The sequence below is a fragment of the Geotrypetes seraphini genome, chromosome 3, assembly GCF_902459505.1.
Source record: "Geotrypetes seraphini chromosome 3, aGeoSer1.1, whole genome shotgun sequence".
NCBI classification, from domain to species: Eukaryota; Metazoa; Chordata; class Amphibia; order Gymnophiona; family Dermophiidae; genus Geotrypetes; species Geotrypetes seraphini.
This window is the reverse complement of record NC_047086.1, coordinates 205,816,985-205,837,409: the sequence shown is the minus strand read 5'-3', so window position 1 is coordinate 205,837,409 and position 20,425 is coordinate 205,816,985. Positions and strand designations below refer to the sequence as shown.

The 20,425-nt window shown below is 45.9% G+C and overlaps 1 protein-coding gene across 5 annotated transcripts in view; it reads right to left on the bottom strand.

Annotated features, from left to right (window-relative positions):
• POU6F1 (POU class 6 homeobox 1) overlaps positions 1-20,425 on the bottom strand; it is a 243,556-nt gene that overhangs the window by 24,413 nt on the left and 198,718 nt on the right. For all 5 annotated transcript variants that reach the window (XM_033939750.1, XM_033939751.1, XM_033939749.1 and 2 more), the window contains one exon: positions 15,929-16,067. In XM_033939750.1, the coding sequence (XP_033795641.1) occupies positions 15,929-16,067 (139 nt within the window). The remainder of the gene's footprint in view (positions 1-15,928; positions 16,068-20,425) is intronic.

Here is a 20,425-nt window from a genome sequence, read left to right as displayed (position 1 = left end):
CACAATATTTTTCACCTTAAGTATAAAAGCTGTGATTTTAGGATTTTTAGGTGGGGGAACACATAGGGACATGCAGAAACCTCTAAAACTGTGAAAATCAGAACCTCTCTCCCACCCCACCCCAGTTCCACCTTACAGGCTGTGACAGCCTTACTCACTGTGACCTGTGCTGGAAATGTGCTGTAGCCTGCCTCAGCTCTCTTACAGTAGCTGGAATCAGAGAATTACTGCCTCATGCTAGGAAAACCTCTTTGACGCCGATCCTCGGGCTGCCAGCCAGACATGGTGCCTGACCATACCTCCATCCCCGTAGTCCGAAGGATGTACTAAGGGAATGGGTGGAGATGATAACGCAGCTGGTGACCTGCGAGACACCGCTGAGCCTCCAAAGGATGCCTAACAGCCTGCGCTCAAACCCCTGCTAAACAGAAGGTGAGGAAAAAAAGCAGGGACAGCCCTGAGCTCCAAAGAAACAAATACTGGCTGGCTAATAGATAGCACCTAGAATTGGCCTGTCAGCTGCAGACCGGTGTCTATGTGTTCTCTACACAGGCAGAGCTAAAGAAATGCTCCGAGCACAAAGAAAATCCCAAAAAGGGACAAACCCCTCCCCCCCACTGAAGTAAATAAAAAAAAGGAAGAGCAGAACAGAAACACGCCTTCAGGCTCGATTGCAGAAGGGAAAAACTACAGGTGGCAGTAGAGCTCTCAGTGAAGTACAGGAGGGTCAGAGAAAAAATCCAGAGTGAATTCCTTCTGCAGATGGCTCATGGCCATTGGGTGATAACCCACTTGTCTAGAATGTCTCACCTATTGCACTGGAAATAATGTCTGTAATGCACATCTCTTCTCTTTACAGTTGGTACAATACTATGCAAAATAATTCACATGTGTACAATGGGATAACCAATTTACCCACCGATAACATGCATACATGTTTAGAATTATGTAGTATACACGCACATGTGTACACTTATGTGGGTAAATGCCATAAATCTTCCTAAGTGCTATATCACATATCTTACAAAGCATGTATTTTACAGGTGGGCATACACATAGGTGGAGAATGGGCAGGACTCGTATTTATATGTGTAACTTTACAGGACAGTTACCTAAATGCTCACATCTAAATGACAGGTACCCTTTTCACCTTTTATAATAATAATAATAATAATAATAACAGTTTATATACCACAGGACCACAAAGTTCTATGCGGTTTACAATAATCAAACGGTATTACAGATTGAGTGGAATAAACATAGTTCAGAGTTAGTGAATAACAGTTCTAAAGATCATTTGTTGAGGACTAAGATTGTGAGGACTAAGATTGTATAGGTCAGTTACCTAAGTACTTCAGGAACAGATGTGTTTTTAGGCGTTTCCTGAATTCCCTATAAGTAGTAGGCACGAGCAGTTGTTCCAGATCTTTACCCCATATTGCTGCTTGATGTGAGAAAAGATGTTGGTGATGACTTTTAAATTTACAGCCTCTAGCCGGTGGAGAAACAAAGTTCAGATGTGAGCTTCTCCTATGTCCGTTGGTTGTGAAAGAGAAAAGGTCTGTTATATATTTAGGGGCTAAGCCGTAAAGTACCTTGAAGAAAAAAAAAAAAACCAACAAACTTGAATTTCACACGTGCCTCCATTGGCAGCCAGTGTAGAAGTCGATAGGAAGGTGTTATATGATCAAACTTTTGTAGACCACAAAGTAGCCTAACCACTGCATTTTTTACCAGGTGCAATTGCCGCATATTCTTCTGGGAGAGTGCCAAATAGGCGATGTTACAATAGTCAGGTTGACTCAGTATAAGGGATTGTACCAGAATTCTATATGATGGGACATCAAAATAAGCTTTAATGGACCGAAGCTTCCAGAGGGTGAGAAAGAACTTTCTAATCAAGGAGCCTACCTGGTCTTTCATGGTCAGACTCTGGTCCAGTGTTATTCCCAATACCTTCATAGTGGGTTGAATGGGTTATTGATGCACATTGATGCTTTAGTGTCAAGTGGGTGTGGCGATGCTATAAAAAATTTTGTTTTCTCTGAGTTTAGCTTTAGTCTGAATTCAGTCATCCATTGCTCTATCCAATTAAGTACTTCTGTTGCTTTGGGGGTGACTTTTGAGAAAGAGGTAGTGAATGGGATAATTATTGTGAAGTCATCAGTGTAGCTGAATAGTTTTATCCCCAGCTGGGACAATTGTGCACCCAATGAGGACATGTAAACATTGAAGAGCAGAGGGGATAATGGTAACCCCTGTGGCACGCCAGATGAATTGCTCCATGTATCTGAGATTGTAATTAAAATGGACTTGGTAGGTGTGGGATATAAGGAAACCTCGAAACCAGTTTAATACCTCTCCTCTGATTCCAATTGCATCTAGGCATTGTAACAGTTTCCCATGGTCCACAAAGTCAAAGGCAGAGCTCATGTCAAATTGCATGATCAGGGCATTGAGGCCCTTACTAAACAAGTAGAGCAAATTATCCAGGATAGCAGCAATTACTGTCTCAGTGCTAAACAGAGGCCTAAAACCAGATTGAGTTTTGTGCAAAAGAGAGAACTGGTCGAGATATTCCATCAGTTGGGTGTGTACCAATCCTTTCATGATTTTTACAATGAATGGAATGGATGCTACTGGTCTATAGTTGGTTACTGATGTTGATGATTCATTGCGGTTTTTTGGAATTGGGGTTATTATGATATGACCATTATTAGTGAGGAATTTTCCATTGGTTAGGTTATTGGTTAAATAACTTAACAAAGATAGTTTAAAGTCTAATGAAGCTTCTTTCATAATTTCTGGGGGACATGAGTCCAGGACACAGTATGATTTAGAGTATTTGCTATATAACTTGATGTAGTTATTCCATTCTAAATTGTCGAAGGAACTCCAAATCATGTCTGCTGGTATTTCATTTCCATGTATATCAGTTGATTGATGTTTGCGTGTGACAACTGTCGAGTAGTTATTTCTTAGGTTTTTAATTTTTGAATCGAAATGTTGTGCTAGATCATTTGCTGAGGGTAGCTTGATATTATGCATGGGTTGAGTGTGGCGTGTGGTGTCAAATAAATTTGTGACTATGTTGAACAGTTCTTTTGTATTAGCTCCTTTTGAGCTAGTGTTAGATGAGATAATTTTGGATGAATAAAATGTTTTAACGTTTTTCTTTTATCTGTTGTTTGTAGAGTTTTATGTTGGATCTCCTGTTGTTTCGGTCTGACAGTTTTCCCGTTTTTTTACAGATTCTTTCTAATCCGTCTTACTGATTGTTTCATTGTTAGGAGTTCGATGGTCACCAGAATCACAGATGTCACCAGAATCACAGATGTCCACTACACTGGGGAATCCCTTTGGGTAAATTTGGCCAGAGGGAAGGACAAATGCCTATATCTCGGCGTAATATACAGACCCCCAAGACAACAGGATGACCTAGATATGGAATTAATCGGAGATATAGAGAATATCACCTTGTGTGGGGACACAGTATTATTAGGTGACTTCAACATGCCTGATGTGGATTGGGACACACTTTTCTCTGCTTCCGGCAGCAGCAGGAGGCTATTAAATTCTATTAGACTCAGGCAACTGGTGTTGGAACCAACAAGGGATCAGGCAATACTGGACCTGATACTTACCAATGGAGAAAGTGTCACAGAGGTCTCGGTGGGCAACACATTGGCCTCCAGTGACCACAACATGGTATGCTTCAATCTCAGGAAAGGTTTCACTAAATCTACAACACTGACCAAGGTCCTCAAATTCAAGGACACAAACTTCAAAGAAATGGGAGACTTTGTTCACCAGGTGCTACAAAGCCAAGCAGAAACCGATAATGTGGAAGAAATGTGGTCGACTTTGAAAGCCACCATACAAGAAGCAACAAACCACTATGTTAAATCAGTAAGTAAACGGCGAAGGAACAATAAGCCACAGTGGTTCTCTGCAGAGATTTCGGACCTCATCAAGGAGAAGAAAAAAGCATTCATCTCTTACAATCAGGGAAACAGGACTCTAGGGAAGTCTATCTGGCCAAGTCAAAAGCCGTCAAAACAGCAGTTAGGGAGGCCAAATTCCGCATGGAGGAGTCTCTAGCGAAGAACATCCAGAAAGGAGATAAATCCTTCTTCAGGTATATCAGTGACAGAAATAAGAACTCAGGCGGGATAGGAAACCAGACGGAGACTATGTAGAAGCGGACTCGGAAAAAGCCCAACTGTTAAATGAATACTTCTGCTCAGTCTTCACCCGCGAGGCGCCAGGACTCAGCCTTCAGCTACAGACAAGGGTTGACGCAGATGACCCGTTTAGTAATTTCGAGTTTACACCCAGCGGTGTCTACTGCGAGCTGTCAAAGCTTAAGGTTAACAAGGCAATGGGGCCTGACAAGCTACACCCCAGGGTGCTCAGGGAGTTGTGTGATGTCTTGGCGGAACCGCTATCCATGCTCTTCAATCTCTCCCTTAGTATGGGTAACTTCCCGTTGGACTGGAAGACGGCTAACGTCATTCCACTCCACAAGAAAGGCTCCAAGATGGAGACAGCAAACTACAAACCGGTGAGTCTCACATCAATAGTGTGCAAACTAATGGAAACTCTAATCAAACGCCAATTGGATACGATCCTGAACGAGGAGAATCTACGGGATCCCCGTCAACATGGATTTACTAAAGGGAGATCCTGCCAATCCAACATGATCAGCTTCTTTGACTGGGTGACGAGGAAACTGGATGTTGGGGAGTCCCTGGACATCGTATACCTGGACTTCAGTAAAGCATTCGATAGCGTACCACACCGCAGGTTGCTGAGCAAGATGAGTTCTATAGGATTGGGCGACACATTGACGAAATGGGTTGGGAACTGGCTTGGAGGTAGGCTTCAGAGGGTAGTGGTGAACGGCACCCCCTCCGAAATGACGGAGGTAATCAGTGGAGTGCCGCAGGGCTCGGTCCTGGGCCCGATCCTATTCAACATCTTTATAAGAGACTTGGCAGAAGGGCTGCGAGGTAAAATAACATTATTCGCCGATGACGCCAAACTAAGCAATGTAGTGGGCAAAAGCACAACAGACATAAATTCAATGTCCGACAACATGATGCACGACCTACTCCTACTGGAGCGCTGGTCTAGGTCCTGACAACTCAGCTTCAATGCCAAAAAATGCAAAGTCATGCACCTGGGCAGCCAAAATCCATGCAAGACTTACACCCTTAATGGCGAGATCCTAACAAGAACTGAAGCAGAACGAGACTTAGGGCTGATCGTCAGTGAGAACATGAAGACTGCCAATCAAGTAGAGCAAGCTTCATCCAAGGCAAGGCAAATCATAGGTTACATACGCAGGAGTTTCGTCAGCCGTAAGCCGGAAGTCATTATGCCATTGTATAGATCCATGGTAAGGCCCCACCTGGAATACTGTGTGCAATTCTTGAGGCCGCATTACCATAAGGATGTGCTGAGACTGGAGTAGGTCCAGAGAATGGCCACCCGGATGGTCTCGGGACTCAAGGATCTCCCGTACGAGGAATGGCTGGATAAGTTGCAGCTGTACTCACTCGAGAAACGCAGAGAGAGGGGTGACATGATCGAGACATTCAAGTATCTCACGGGCCGCATCAAGGTGGAAGAAGATATCTTCTTTTTCAAGGGTCCCGCGGCAACAAGGGGGCATCCGTGAAAAATCAGGGGCGGGAAACTGCACGGGGACACCAGGAAATTCTTTTTCACTGAAAGGGTGGTTGATCGCTGGAATAGTCTTCTACTTCAGGTTATTGAGGCCAGCAGCGTGCCTGATTTTAAGGCCAAATGGGATAGACACGTGGGATCTATTCACAGAGAAAGGTAGGAGAGGGTCATTGGGGTGGGCAGACTAGATGGGCCGTGGCCCTTATCTGCCGTCTATTTCTGTGTTTATTTGTTGTATTTATTTGAGCAGCTTTTACTGTTTTGTTTAGGGGCAATGTTATCTAAAATGGATGTGCTAGTTTTCATCCAGTGATCACAGAAATCAACTCCTTCTTCTATCTTCTCTTGTAGATCATATTGTGACCAATATTCCTCTAGATTGATATGGCCCCTTGTAAGGTGTTCTCTTTTTGTCCGTGGATGAGTCTTAGATTTTAGTTGAGTCCAGGTTAGATTGAAATAATAAGTGAAATGGTCAGATCAGATATCGTGACACCAAGTACCATCTGAAAGAGAGATGGAAGAGTCTAAGATCTCTTTTGTGGACATCGCTACGACATCTAAATGATGGCCTTTTTCATGCGTTTGTGTGTGTAAAGCGAGATTGTAATTAAGTAGAGATAGAAAGTTTTTAAAGTCTTTCGCTTCTGGATTGTCCACTTCATCTAAATGTAGGTTTATATCTCCTGCAATTAAATTATGTGATGAAGTGATTGAGTTATGTAGGACAAATTTGCAAAAGTCCTCTTTAGCTTTTGACCAGCTTTTTGGCGGAACGCAGAATAATATACAAGAAAGGGAGTCTTCTAGTTCCTTACTGCTAATTTTACAGGCTAGTATTTTATGATAGTATTCTATAAAGGAAGGTACCTACTTTCCTTTATGGAATGGCAGGGTAATTCTATAACTTGGCCCCAAATTATAGGTACAACAACGGATTAAGCACAGTTACTTACCGTAACAGGTGTTATCCAGGGACAGCAGGCAGATATTCTTGACTGATGGGTGACGGCACCGACGGAGCCCCGGTACGGACACTTTTAGAGTGATTGCACTCTAAGAACTTGGAAAGTTCTAGAGACCGCACCGCGCATGCGCGAGTGCCTTCCCGCCCGACCCCGACGCGCGGTCCCTCAGTTAAGATAAGCCAGCTAAGAAGCCAACCCGGGGAGGTGGGTGGGACGCAAGAATATCTGCCTGCTGTCCCTGGATAACACCTGTTACGGTAAGTAACTGTGCTTTATCCCAGGACAAGCAGGCAGCATATTCTTGACTGATGGGTGACCTCCAAGCTAACAAAAAGAGGGATGGAGGGAAGGTTGGCCATTAGGAAAACAAATTTTGCAAAACAGATTGGCCGAAGTGTCCATCCCGTCTGGAGAAAGCATCCAGACAATAATGAGATGTAAAAGTATGGACTGAGGACCACGTAGCAGCTTTGCAGATTTCCTCAATAGGCGTGGAACGGAGGAAAGCTACAGATGCTGCCATAGCTCTAACTCTATGGGCCGTGACAGAACCTTCCAGTGTCAGTCCGGACTGAGCATAGCAGAATGAAATGCACGCAGCAAGCCAATTAGATAGCGTGCGCTTAGAAACAGGACGTCCCAATTTATTCGGATCAAAGGACAGAAAAAGTTGGGGAGATGATCTGTGGGGCTTAGTACGGTCTAAATAGTAAGCTAAAGCCTGCTTACAGTCCAAAGTATGAAGAGCCTGTTCTCCGGAATGGGAGTGAGGTTTAGGAAAAAAAACAGGCAATACAATAGATTGGTTGAGATGGAACTCAGAGACAACCTTAGGGAGAAACTTTGGATGTGTACGCAGAACCACCTTGTTGTGATGAAAGACTGTGAAAGGTGGGTCAGAAACTAGTGCATGGAGCTCACTGACCCTCCTGGCAGAGGTGAGAGCAATAAGAAAAAGTACCTTCCAAGTGAGAAATTTGAAAGAGGCCGTAGCCAAGGGTTCAAATGGAGGCTTCATCAAGGTGGAGAGAACCACGTTCAGATCCCAGATCACAGGAGGTGCTTTGAGAGGTGGTTTTACATTGAAAAGACCTCGCATGAATCTGGAGACCAGGGGATGAGCTGAAAGGAGTTTCCCCTGGACCGGCTCATGAAAGGCCGTAATGGCACTGAGATGGACTCTGATGGAAGTAGACTTGAGACCAGAATTAGACAGAGAAAGCAGATAATCCAATAGAGTTTCCACTGCAAGAGACTTGGGGTCATGATGATGTAGGAGACACCAAGAAGAAAACCTCGTCCACTTTTGATGGTAACATTGTAGAGTGGCTGGTTTCCTGGAGGCGTCCAGAATGGAGCGAACAGGCTGAGATAGGATAAGATCAGTTGAAGTCAGCCCGAGAGATACCAAGCTGTCAGGTGTAGAGACTGTAGGTTGGGATGGAGGAGGGTTTCCTGATCCTGTGTAAGCAGAGAGGGAAACAGTGGAAGTAGAAATGGATCCCTGGAACTGAGTTGAAGTAGAAGGGAGAACCAATGTTGTCTGGGCCACCGTGGAGCAATCAGGATCATGGTGGCCCGTTCCCTCTTTAGTTTGAACAAGGTCCGAAGCATGAGCGGTAGAGGAGGGAAAGCATAGAGGAATAGATTGGACCAATCCAGAAGAAAAGCATCTGCTGCCAGACGGTGAGGAGAGTAAAGTCTGGAGCAGAATTGGGGCAACTGATGATTGTGAGGAGCTGCAAAGAGGTCCACCTGAGGAGTGCCCCATTGGGCAAAGATGGACTGTAGAGTCGATGGGTCGAGAGTCCATTCGTGGGGTTGGAGAACTCTGCTGAGCTTGTCCGCTAAGAAATTCTGTTCTCCTTGAATATAAATCGCCTTCAGGAATAAGCGGCGAGTGGTTGCCCAAGACCAGATTCTCTGAGCTTCCTGGCATAAGAGGCGAGAGCCTGTTCCACCCTGTTTGTTGATGTAGTACATGGCTACCTGGTTGTCTGTGCAGAGTAGAAGGACTTGAGGAAATAGAAGATGTTGGAAGGCCTTGAGGGCATAGAACATTGCCCTGAGTTCTAGGAAATTGATGTGATGCTTCTTTTCCTGAGGGGTCCAAATGCCTTGAGTTTGGAACTCGTTCAGATGGGCTCCCCATGCATAAGGGGAGGCGTCGGTGGTGATGACCAGTTGATGAGGAGGCAGATGGAACAGAAGGCCCCTGGAGAGATTTGAGGATGTCAACCACCATTGCAGAGACTGACGAAGAGATGATGTCACAGATATGTGTCGTGAGCAAGAGTCTGTCGCTTGAGACCACTGGAGAGCCAGGGTCCATTGAGGAGTGCGCAGGTGAAGACGTGCGAGGGGTGTGACATGAACTGTGGAGGCCATGTGACCCAAGAGAATCATCATCTGCTTTGCAGAAATGGAGTGCTGGGGCAGCACCTGCTGACAGAGCGATTGGAGGTTGTGAAGACGGTTGTCCGGCAAGAAGGCTCTCATCTGGACAGTGTCCAGCACCGCTCCAATGAATTGAAGTCTCTGTGTAGGAAGAAGGTGAGACTTGGGTATATTGATTTCGAACCCTAGAAGTTGTAGAAACAAGATGGTCTGGTTGGTGGCCAGAAGAACAGTTTGAGATGAAATGGCCTTGATTAACCAGTCGTCCAGGTAGGGAAAAACCTGAAGGTGGTGGGAGCGCAGAAACGCTGCTACCACGACCAGACATTTTGTGAACACCCTTGGAGAGGAGGCAAGACCGAAGGGGAGCACTCTGTATTGGTAATGACAGTGATTGATCATGAAGCGAAGGTACTGTCTGGAGGCCGGGTTGATTGGAATGTGAGTGTAGGCCTCTTTGAGATCGAGAGAGCATAGCCAGTCGTTGTGATCGAGGAGAGGATAAAGAGTAGCTAGAGATAGCATCTTGAATTTTTCTTTGACCAAGCATTTGTTGAGATCTCGCAGATCTAGAATTGGTCTGAGGTCTCCTGTTTTTTTGGGAACTAGAAAATAACGGGAGTAGAATCCCTGCCCCCTTTGATCTAGAGGAACTTCCTCTATGGCGTTCAGAAGTAGGAGGGATTGAACCTCCTGACGAAGGAGGGCAGATTGAGGAGTGTGCAAAGCAGACTCTTTTGGTAGACTTTGGCCCGGAAGGGTGTGAAAGTTGAGAGAGTAGCCGTGGCGGATGATGTTGAGGACCCACTGGTCCGAAGTGATAACTTCCCACCGGCTGAGAAAGAAAGAGAGTCGTCCTCCTATCGGTTGAGGGAGGAGAGGAGATGTTTGAACGCTGGCTATGCCCTCGAGGATTAAGTCAAAAGGGCTGAGTCGATTTTTGTTGAGGAGGCTGCTTGACTGGTTGTTGCTGCTGAGGTCTAGGCGTTTGCCGCTGTTGTTGACGCTGCCTCCTAGGTTGCTGAGTGGAAGGCTGCAAGGGGCGAGCCACAAAACGCCGCTGATAGGCCGATTGCTGTCTGAATGGCCGTGGAGGTGGGGGTTTCTTCTTGGTCTTAAGAAGGGTATCCCAGCGGGTTTCATGAGCCGAGAGCTTCTGGGTCGTTGAGTCCATAGATTCTCCGAACAGCTCATCCCCTAAACATGGGGCATTAGCCAACCGGTCTTGATGATTAACATCAAGCTCGGAGACTCTGAGCCAAGCCAAACGGCGCATGGCTACAGACATGGCTGTTGCTCTAGAGGTAAGCTCAAAAGTGTCATATATAGACCTTACCATGAATTTTCTGAGCTGGAAAAGAGATGAAGAGCATTGATGGAAAGCCTCACGATTCCCCACAGGAAGGTACTGCTCAAAGGAAGCCATGGTGGTAAGGAGATGCTTTAAATAAAAAGAAAAATGAAAAGCATAGTTACCAGAACGATTAGCAAGCATCGCATTCTGGTAAAGTCGCTTACCAAATTTGTCCATGGCTTTTCCCTCTCTGCCAGGAGGAACAGAGGCATAGACACTAGCTCCTAAGGACTTCTTGAGGGTGGATTCTACAAGGAGAGACTCATGAGGGAGCTGTGGTTTATCGAATCCAGGACTAGGGATTACTTTATATAGGGAATCCAATTTGCGGGGAGCTCCCGGGACAGTAAGAGGAGTCTCCAAATTCTTGTAAAAGGTCTCCCTCAGGATGTCATGTAAAGGGAGTTTCAAGAATTCCTTTGGAGGCTGGTCAAAATCAAGAGCGTCTAGAAAAGCTTTGGACTTTTTAGACTCAGCCTCCAAAGGAATGGAAAGAGAGTCACACATATCTCTTAAAAAAGAAGAGAAAGAGGTGGAATCAGGCTTGGAGGAAGTGTCCTGAAGAACAGGCTCGTCTTCCTCTGACGAACACTCCCCTTCTGACAGAAAAGGTTCTTCAGAATCGCCCCACAGATCAGGGTCTCGAATATGGGGACCACGGTCCCGAGACTCCGGGGTGGACGGATCCAGGTGTCGGGACTTACGTACCGACTTACCCGACCTCATCGACGCGGTACCGGGTGATGTTATCGGTTGTACCGGAGCCGAAGTCTGTACCGATTGGTGATGAGACCTGGGCTCCGGTGCGAGGACAGGCATCGATACCGATGAGGCCGAGTGTACCGGTACCGAAGGAGTGGATGGTGACAATACAGACTGTTCCACAATCGGTACCGGTTGCCCAGTGGGGACCGACACCGGAGGGCTCGGTGTCAGGAGAGCTGGAAGGAGTTGTTTGAGCTGGTCCCTCAGCTGCACCTGTAAGATGGCCGCAATGCGATCATCGAGGGAGGGCACCGGTACCGCTTTTTTCTTCTGCGGTACCTGCGGTGCCGCTCTACGCCCCGGAGATGAGGAGCCCGATGTCGAGGGACTCACCTCAATAGGGGCGGAGCGCTTCCGCTGGCGCCTCACGGTCGGCAGGACTGGACTCTCTGCAATGGAGACCGGAGGACGTTCCAGCGGGGAAGGCTTCTTAGCCGGCTTACCTGCATGCTGCGACGCCAACGCGGTATCGCGTGGCGTCGATGAGGTGGGTGCCGACGAAACAGGTACCGAGACCGGTGCCGAAGACACGGGGTCGGACATGTCGGTGCCGAAAAGCAGTCTCTGTTGTATTTCTCGATTTTTGAGAGTCCGCTTTTTCAAAGTGGCACAGCGGGTGCAGGTGGCGGCCTGATGATCCGGACCCAGACACTGAAGGCACCAGTTGTGTGGGTCTGTAAGGGAAATAGGCCGTGCACACCGCTGGCACTTCTTGAACCCGGGCTGGGGGGGCATGAACGGAAAAACGGCTTCTGCCAAATCGAAGGCCGAGGCCTCGATGATGGCAGTAGGCCCCGCCGGGGCAAATCAAGAAAACTCGAAAAAAATAAGAGTATTTTTTTTTTTTTTTTTTACAAAAGAAAGAAAAAAGGAAGGGCAGAAAAACCCAAAAAAGTTTACGCGAGCGGGAAGGCGAATGAAAAAAATTTTTAACAGCTGTTGAAAATGCGACTTCTTAGCTCCGCGGAAACTAAGAAACTGAGGGACCGCGCGTCGGGGTCGGGCGGGAAGGCACTCGCGCATGCGCGGTGCGGTCTCTAGAACTTTCCAAGTTCTTAGAGTGCAATCACTCTTAAAGTGTCCGTACCGGGGCTCCGTCGGTGCCGTCACCCATCAGTCAAGAATATCTGCCTGCTTGTCCTGGGATAATGCTTAGTACCAATTTTGTAAGGGCTTCAGGGCATTCCAAAACATTCTAGAATACTAATGCAAAGATACATTGGTGCATCAAACTTTAGTCATGCCCGGTGATCCATCAAATGCACGCAGGACATTTGCGCACCGACAATTCCACCCTGACATTTGCACGCAGGACAAATGCGTGCCACCCCCTATGCCTTCCCGTTTGCATTCTGAGGGAGGGTTTGGGGGGGAACCCCCAACACACTTGCACTCTTGTTAAGGGGGGTGTGTGTGTGAACCCCCCCCCACTACACTTACAACTCACGCTCTCCTCCCGAAGCCTTCCTGTTTCCGCTCTTCCGCTCTGAGGGGTGTGTGGGGGGAACGCTCTCCTTCAGGGGGATGTCAACGTGCTCTCAATTTGAAGATTGTCGCAAACCCCCTCCCACTACGCTTACAATTGTGCTCCGAAAATTTTGCTCCCTTTATGACGGAGGCAATTGTCCTGTGCGCTATTGACGGTGTACCATCATACCCACTTACAAAACATCAACAGGAGGTGTAAGTTGGTATGCCTAAATATGCCATGCAACGTGCTCAACTGATAGTATTCTATAAGTTGCATGTAACACTTGGCGACATACCCATGGCTCACCCATGTATACACTCCCTCACAGGTCCACCCTAATTAACTTATAAAATAATACCTTCCCACTTATGTGCAAAACTGCCAATTGTTGGTGCCTCTGTGTTATTTGTTAAGAACATAACTCCATATTGAGTCCCCTGAGGTTGGCCTGGGGTCATCTGATGAAGATGATGCATTATAATCCTAGATTTATTGCCCCTACAAGAAAATTCCAAATTTGTACCAAGTCTGATTTCTGTAGTTTCTCGTAGGTGGGGAGCACAGTGTATTCACTCTATAGTACAGGTTCTAGATAAGAATGGAGCTTTACAATCATTTCCAGTGCTAACACACTAGCTATAAGGCCAGGGGACCTATATAGTTATACACAATTGACACATTATATGGGTGCCCTGCAAACAGCAAGTCTTATAGGGGTCTGTGATAGGTTATAGCAATTTTTTTAACAGGATGAAGACCTCCCGTTGTCTGTATCTCATTTACACAAGTTGCTATGGGACATCTCACTGACCTGCTCCTATGCTGGTCTGGTACAGAAATGGAGTGGGGATCTGAGGGTCCCCCATATGGGACATAGATATTAGGTGATACTATGACTCCCCAAAATTATAAATGGCTCTGTTTGGTCAGAGTGTACTTAGAGGGCATACTTTACTCAAGTACTGTGCAAGCCTTTCATGCTGGATTGACTGACTCTTCCTCATGCAACAAATGTGCTAAGGGATCTAACACTTTTGTATCAAGCCCAGTATTCTGTTTCCAACAGTGGCCAACCCAGGTCCCAAGTACCTAGCAAGATCCCAAGTAGTAAAAGAGATGTTATGCTGCTTATCCTAGGAATAAGCAGTGGATTTCCCCAAGCCATCTCAATAATGGCCTATGGACTTCTCCTTTTGGAAATTATCCAAACCTTTTTTAAACCCCACCAAACTAACTGATTTCACCACATTTTCTAACAACGAATTCCAACGAAGAAATATTTTCTCTGGTTTGTTTTAAATCTACTACTTAGTAGCTTCATCGCATGTCCCTTTGTCCTAGTATTTTTAGAAAGAGTGAACAAGCGATTCACATCTACCCTTTCCACTCCACTCATTAATTTATAGACCTCTATCATATCACCCCTGAGCCATCTCTTCTATAATATTTATGCACACTTGCCCCCAAATTGTATATAGGTTGTCTATAGTTGGATGCAGTGGCATAGTAAGGGGGGGCGGGGGTCCACCCTGGGCGTGGTCTTTGTAAGAGGTGTAGGCACCTGTCCTCTTCTCCACCCCCTCTACCCCCCCCCGCACTCATGCTCCCCTTCCTTCTCTCATACCTCTTTAATTTTCCCTGTGCGAGCAGTATTACGCATCAGTGTTGCTTCTCTCTGACGTCATTTCTGGGCCCCATGCCTAAGAAGTGATGACAGAGGGATAGCTGACACGAGGCAGGCAGCAAGATTGTAATGTTGCTCGCGCCTAGAAAATTAAGAAGGTATGGGGGAAGGGAAGGTGTGTGTGTATGGGCAGCAGGGAGGTGGGGGAGGTGTGCCATTCACCTCCCCCCCACACCGGTGCCATTCACCCTCGCTATGCCACTGGTTGGATGTGCAGATAGGACAGATGAATGTAGAAATTGATTAGTTAATGAGATGTCAACCAGTAAGTGGAGTTAATTGGCAACAATTTGGCTTTGTGCACACATCTTCCCTACTTGCTATTCTACAACATCTGTACCTAAATTGCATACGTTTATTAGGATCTTGTTAATATCGCCTTTCAGAACTGGACTCAAAGTGGTGTATAGACTAAAATGGGGAAAATTAACACAGCTAGAATCCAAGATAGAAAAGGAGAGGGGGGAAAAGGAAATAAGAGACAAGGGGAAGATAAAACAAATACTACAAGGGCATATTGTAATCTTTTGTAAACCGCATTGAAGTAATGGTTATATGGTCTAGAAATCCGACGTAACATAACATACATAGGAAAGGTATGGGGGGGTGTAATCTTGTAGGTCACCAACAGCATAGCACCCAACTCAAAAGGGGAGTGGCTATAGGAGGAGCGTGGGTGGGTTGGGGTCATTCTCAAAATGTAGGCATGGTATTATAGAAAAATGTCATATCCATGCCTAAGTTGGGCACCAGCATTACACCAGGGTCAGCAAGGCATAAATTAAGCACCCCATGTTAGTTGTGAGATCCACGCTAAGCATTCTGCAAAGGGAGAGCGTCCTTTGTAGACTACCACGGTAGTTTAGTGTATATCTTTAGTGACATTTACTGAATCTGACCCTTGACGCCTAATGTTAGGCATCCAGTTTTAGAATTACCTCCCCTAGTGCCTATATATAGACATATTGTTATAGAATTATCCCAATGTATGCTCTCTGCAAAAATGACAATCCAAATCAGGGCACAGGAGTAACTTAGCAAGTGCAGGATCAGAGAATCATGCATAGCCCTTTCCATGTTGGCTCTCATCAGGGAGTCATATGCTCACTCTTTCCTTACTCTTTTTCATCTGGCTCTTCCAGGGTGTGTACTGTATAGCAGATTTAGATAAGCAATGACAAGTGTGGTCACATCTTGGTGCAGTATTCCTGTTTGCGGTACAATTTCCTGGGAGTGCAACAGAGTTGCAAGCATGTCTTTCCCTTGCATTTCCTTTTCAGATTAAGAGTGTTGAGGACTGGCAGAATAGCACTTCCAAGGGACAGTTCTTATTCCTCAGACCAGCTGGAACTGCTGTAGAGGCAGAGATCCCTGGTGCCAGGAAAAGAGAACCTATTTATTGCACAACAGTGACACTTGCTGGCTCAGTATGCATATTTATTTATTTAGGTTTTTATCCAGTCCTCCCAACAGCATACGTGCCAAGGCATTTAAGAGAGTGACAGTCTGTGGTTTATCTTTCACAGCTTCCCCCCCCAACTCTCTCCCCTTCCCCCGTGATATCAAGAACAGAAAAGGAGAACCCATACAGTACTTACTGGAAACAAGCTGCCCCACAGTAGGAGTCTCTGAGCAGGGAAGGGGGACTGGGCTGGGTGGGGAGGCAGGCACAGGTGTTGGGCTTGCAAGGACAACAGCTGGCTGGGATATTGCAGGTGCAGGCTCAATCGGTGGCATCTAGCATTAACACAAAAGCACAATGCACAGGTGAATGGGATAAATCTTTCTCTACCTGCACTGAATGTGCAGCCTCTCCTTTTGTCTCATCCCATTCTATCCCACCCCAGAATCTGCCTGCCCAATCTGCAATATCTAAGCACAAACAAGAAGGAACATAGCAGCTAAACTATCATTATCTGCATGGAGAAACAGAGCAGGTAGCACTGTTCCTAACACCCCCAACCCTCCAAGAGGAGGTGAATTGAATCACTTGGAAGACATTGTGCTCAGCTCAGAAGGGGTGGGGGGTTGGGTCAGCAGAAGGTCATGATATCCTCCTAACAGCACTCTGTTGTTGCACAGCACTCCAGATGATCGGAAAAACAATCTTTCATGGGTCAATATTTAAACTTGATGGTCAGCACTTTTCTTAAGTTCTGGCCACAATGTTAAACATATACCTGAATGTTCAGTGCCAGCTTCTGTCTGGATATCACCTCTAAACAGCTGGTATTCTTTCCGTCTGCTATCATTATCCAGATAATGGCGATATTCAGCATTGAGATCCAGACAACTGTCAGGATAAATTAAGATAGCTTTTTTGCAATCCTAAGTTCTCAGATACCAGCGCTGAATGTCAGTGCTATCTGGGTTTAAATAGGCTATAGGGAAAAGTGAGCCCATTTCTTCTTGTGTTTTGAACCGTAGGATGTAGGGTTGTCAGATGTCCCCGGACATGGCCTCTTTTTGAGGACTCCCTCAGGCATCTGGGAGTCTTTTTAATTTACCTATTTAGATCGGTTTTCACCTTTTTGGGGGGCGGCAGTGGCAGTACTGAAAAAGAAATCATGCTGGCCCGGGTTGGCTTTGTGCTCTGGAACGCCTTCCTTTCCCTTCCACCTGCTTCCACATCCCTTTCCCAGCGACCCTCTTCGGCAACTCGGCAGCGATCAAGATAGGCTTCCAGCGTCAGGGCTTTCCCTCCGTGAGTCCCACCTCTTTGTTTCAACTTCCTGTTTCCACATAGGGGGTCTTGCAGAGGGAAGGCCCTGACGCCAGCAGCCATTGCCAGCAGCCACCGCCGCCACTGCCAAGTTGCCGAAGAGGGCCATGGGGAATGGAGTGTGGGTGGAAGGGAGAGGGGCCAGATGCAGAACTTGTGGGTGATGGGGGAGAAAGAGAGAGGAGAGGGAAACAAAAGGAAAGATGTCATAATGAGCTGGGCTGGAGTGGAGGGAAGGTGGGTGGAAAGTTGCTGACTACAGGGTGCAGGAACAAAGAAAGAGAGGAGATATGATGAAAATGGAGACAAACAGTGACATAGTGAAAGGACAAGAAGGAACTATAAGGATAGGGATACAGAGGGGAAATGCTGAGGGGGGGGGTAGAGAGGAACACAGAAAGCGCCATACTGAAAGGGGGTAGATGGGTTTACAGAGGAAGGCAATGCTGAAAGAGGCTGGATTGGCACACAGAGGGGGATAATACTGAAATAGAGAGTTGATGGGGATACAGATGGGACAATGCTGAAAAGGGGAAGACACAAAGAGGGAGCAATGCTGAAGGGGGGGTAGTGCTGAAAAAGGGGAGGTGAAAGAGAGAAGCAATGCTGAAAAAAGGGAAAGGTAAGGACATTGAGAAGGCAGATAGTGAACATTATTCGCTGATGACTCTAAACTATGCAACGTTGTGGGCAGCGCAGCAGAACCTGATAGCGCAACCATGCCTGGCACTATGGAGCAGGACCTACTTTTACTAGAACAATGATCCAGTACTTGGCAACTAAATTTTAATGCCAAAAAATGTAAGTAATGCACCTTGGTAGCAGAAATCCATGCAGAACATATACCCTGAATGGTGAAAACCTAACCAGAACTGTAGTAGAACGGGACTTGGGAGTATTCATCCGGGAAGATATGAAAGCTGCGAATCAGGTGAAGAAAGCTACAGCAAAAGCTAGACAAATACTGGGCTGCATCAGAAGGAGCTTTATCAGCCGAAAGCCTGAAGTTATACTGCCGTTGTACAAATCAATGGTGAGACCTCACCTGGAGTACTGTGTTCAGTTTTGGAGGTCACATTATCAAAAGGATGTGAAGAGAATGGAGTTGATTCAGCGAATGGCCACTAGGATGGTCTCAGGACTAAAAAATCTCCCGTATGAAGAACGTTTGAGCAGGCTGCGCTTATATTCTCTCGAAGAGCGCAGAGAAAGGGGGGACATGATAGAAACATTCAAATACATCACGGGCCGCATTGATGTGGAGGAAGAAATCTTTTGTCTTACGGGTCCCACGGCGACAATCAGGTACGTTAGATAGATTGTGAGCCCACCGGGACAGATAGGAAAAATGCTTGAGTACCTGATTGTAAAAAACCACTTAGATAACCTTGATAAGTGGTATATCAAATCCTAATAAAACTTGAAACTTGAAACTTGACAAGAGGGCATCCGCTAAAACTCAGGGGGAGAAGATTTAATGGGGACACCAGGAAATATTTCTTCACCGAAAGAGTAATTGATCGATGGAATGGTCTTCCATGTTAGGTAGTCGAGGCCAGTACCACGCTCGACTTCAAGGGACGATGGGACAGACAGGTGGGGGTCGCTCCAGAGGAATGCTTAAAAGATGGATTCTCGAAGGAGGGAAGGTTCTTGAGTGGGCAGACTTGTTGGGCCGTCGGCCCTTTTCTGCCGTCATACTCTATGTTTCTATGATAAGAAAAGGGGCACAATGAAGATTCTGGAAAAGATGAACATTGGTGAGATGGGCACGTAGAAGGATGATGCTCGAAAAGAGGTGGAATGATGACTCTGAGACACAGATGGCAGATGAAGTTCAACATTGAAAAATGTAAAGTATTACATGTGGGGAACAGAAACTCGAGGTACAACTATACAATGGGAGGGATGTTATTGAATAAGAGTACCCAGGAAAGGGACTTGGGGGTAATGGTGGATATGACAATGAAGCCGTCAGCACAGTGTGCAGCGGCCGCTAAGAGAGCGAATAGAATGCTTGGTATAATCAAAAAGGGTATTACAGCCAGAACGAAAGAAGTTATCCTGCCGTTGTATCGGGCGATGGTGCGCCCGCATTTGGAGTACTGCGTCCAATATTGGTCGCCGTATCTTAAGAAGGATATGGCGTTAGTCGAGAGGGTTCAAAGGAGAGCAACACGTCTGATAATAGGTATGGAAAACCTGTCATATTCTGAGAGATTGGAGAAGCTGGGTCTCTTTTCCCTGGAGAAGAGGAGACTTAGAGGGGATATGATAGAGACTTACAAGATCATGAAGGGCATAGAGAGAGTAGAGAGGGACAGATTCTTCGAACTTTCGAAAAATAAGAGAACAAGAGGGCATTCGGAAAAGTTGAAAGGGGACAGATTCAAAACAAATGCTAGGAAGTTCTTCTTTACCCAACGTGTGGTGGACACCTGGAATGCGCTTCCAGAGGACGTTATAAGGCAGAGTACGGTACTGGGGTTCAAGAAAGGATTGGACAAATTCTTACTGGAAATGGGGATAGAGGGGTATAGATAGAAGATTACTGCACAGGTCCTGGACCTGTTGGGCCGCCGCATGAGCGGACTGCTGGGCACGATGGACCTCGGGTCTGACCCAGCAGAGGCATTTCTTATGTTCTTAAGGTAAATGCTGGATCAAGGAGAGATGGGGCTCAGGCTGGATGGAATGGAGAGAAAGAGGGCCAAGCCATATGGAAGGGGCACAGAATGAGGACAGACATTGGAAAGAATGAGAGAGTGAAGAGAAGCTGAGGAAAGCAAAAACCCAAAGACAACCAAGGTATATAAAAGTTGTTTGTTTGAGGGGGTTTTTTTTGCTTTAGGATAAAGTAGTATTATATCTGTGTTAATAAATGTTTATAATTTGAAAATGGAAATAAGGTGATCTTTTTATTAGACTAATTTTAATACATTTTTTACTAGCTTTAAGAGACCAAAATCCCCATTCTCAAGTCAGGAGTACTAACCTGAGGAAGGAGTTCTTGGTCTCTGAAAGCTAATAGAAAAATGGATTTGTCCAATAACATGGTACCTTATTTTCCATTTTTGTTTTGTTTCTATGTGATGATTGATATTTGTCGGTCTTTATATTTTGCACAGTACTAGAAGATATGCATTACTGTTTATGTGGTGCTGCATTCTTTTTTTTTTAACATGTTTATTGAAAGTGAAAAGGGTCATACTCGAACAGTATGCATACTCAGAAAAGTATAAGAGCAGCCAAATACAAAGAAATTTCAACATAAGCAGTAAAGTCCACAAAAAAGCCACCTAGGCAGGAGACCCCAAAATACAGTATAACAAAACGAGCAACTGAGCACTACGCCCACGGCAAATGCTAAAAC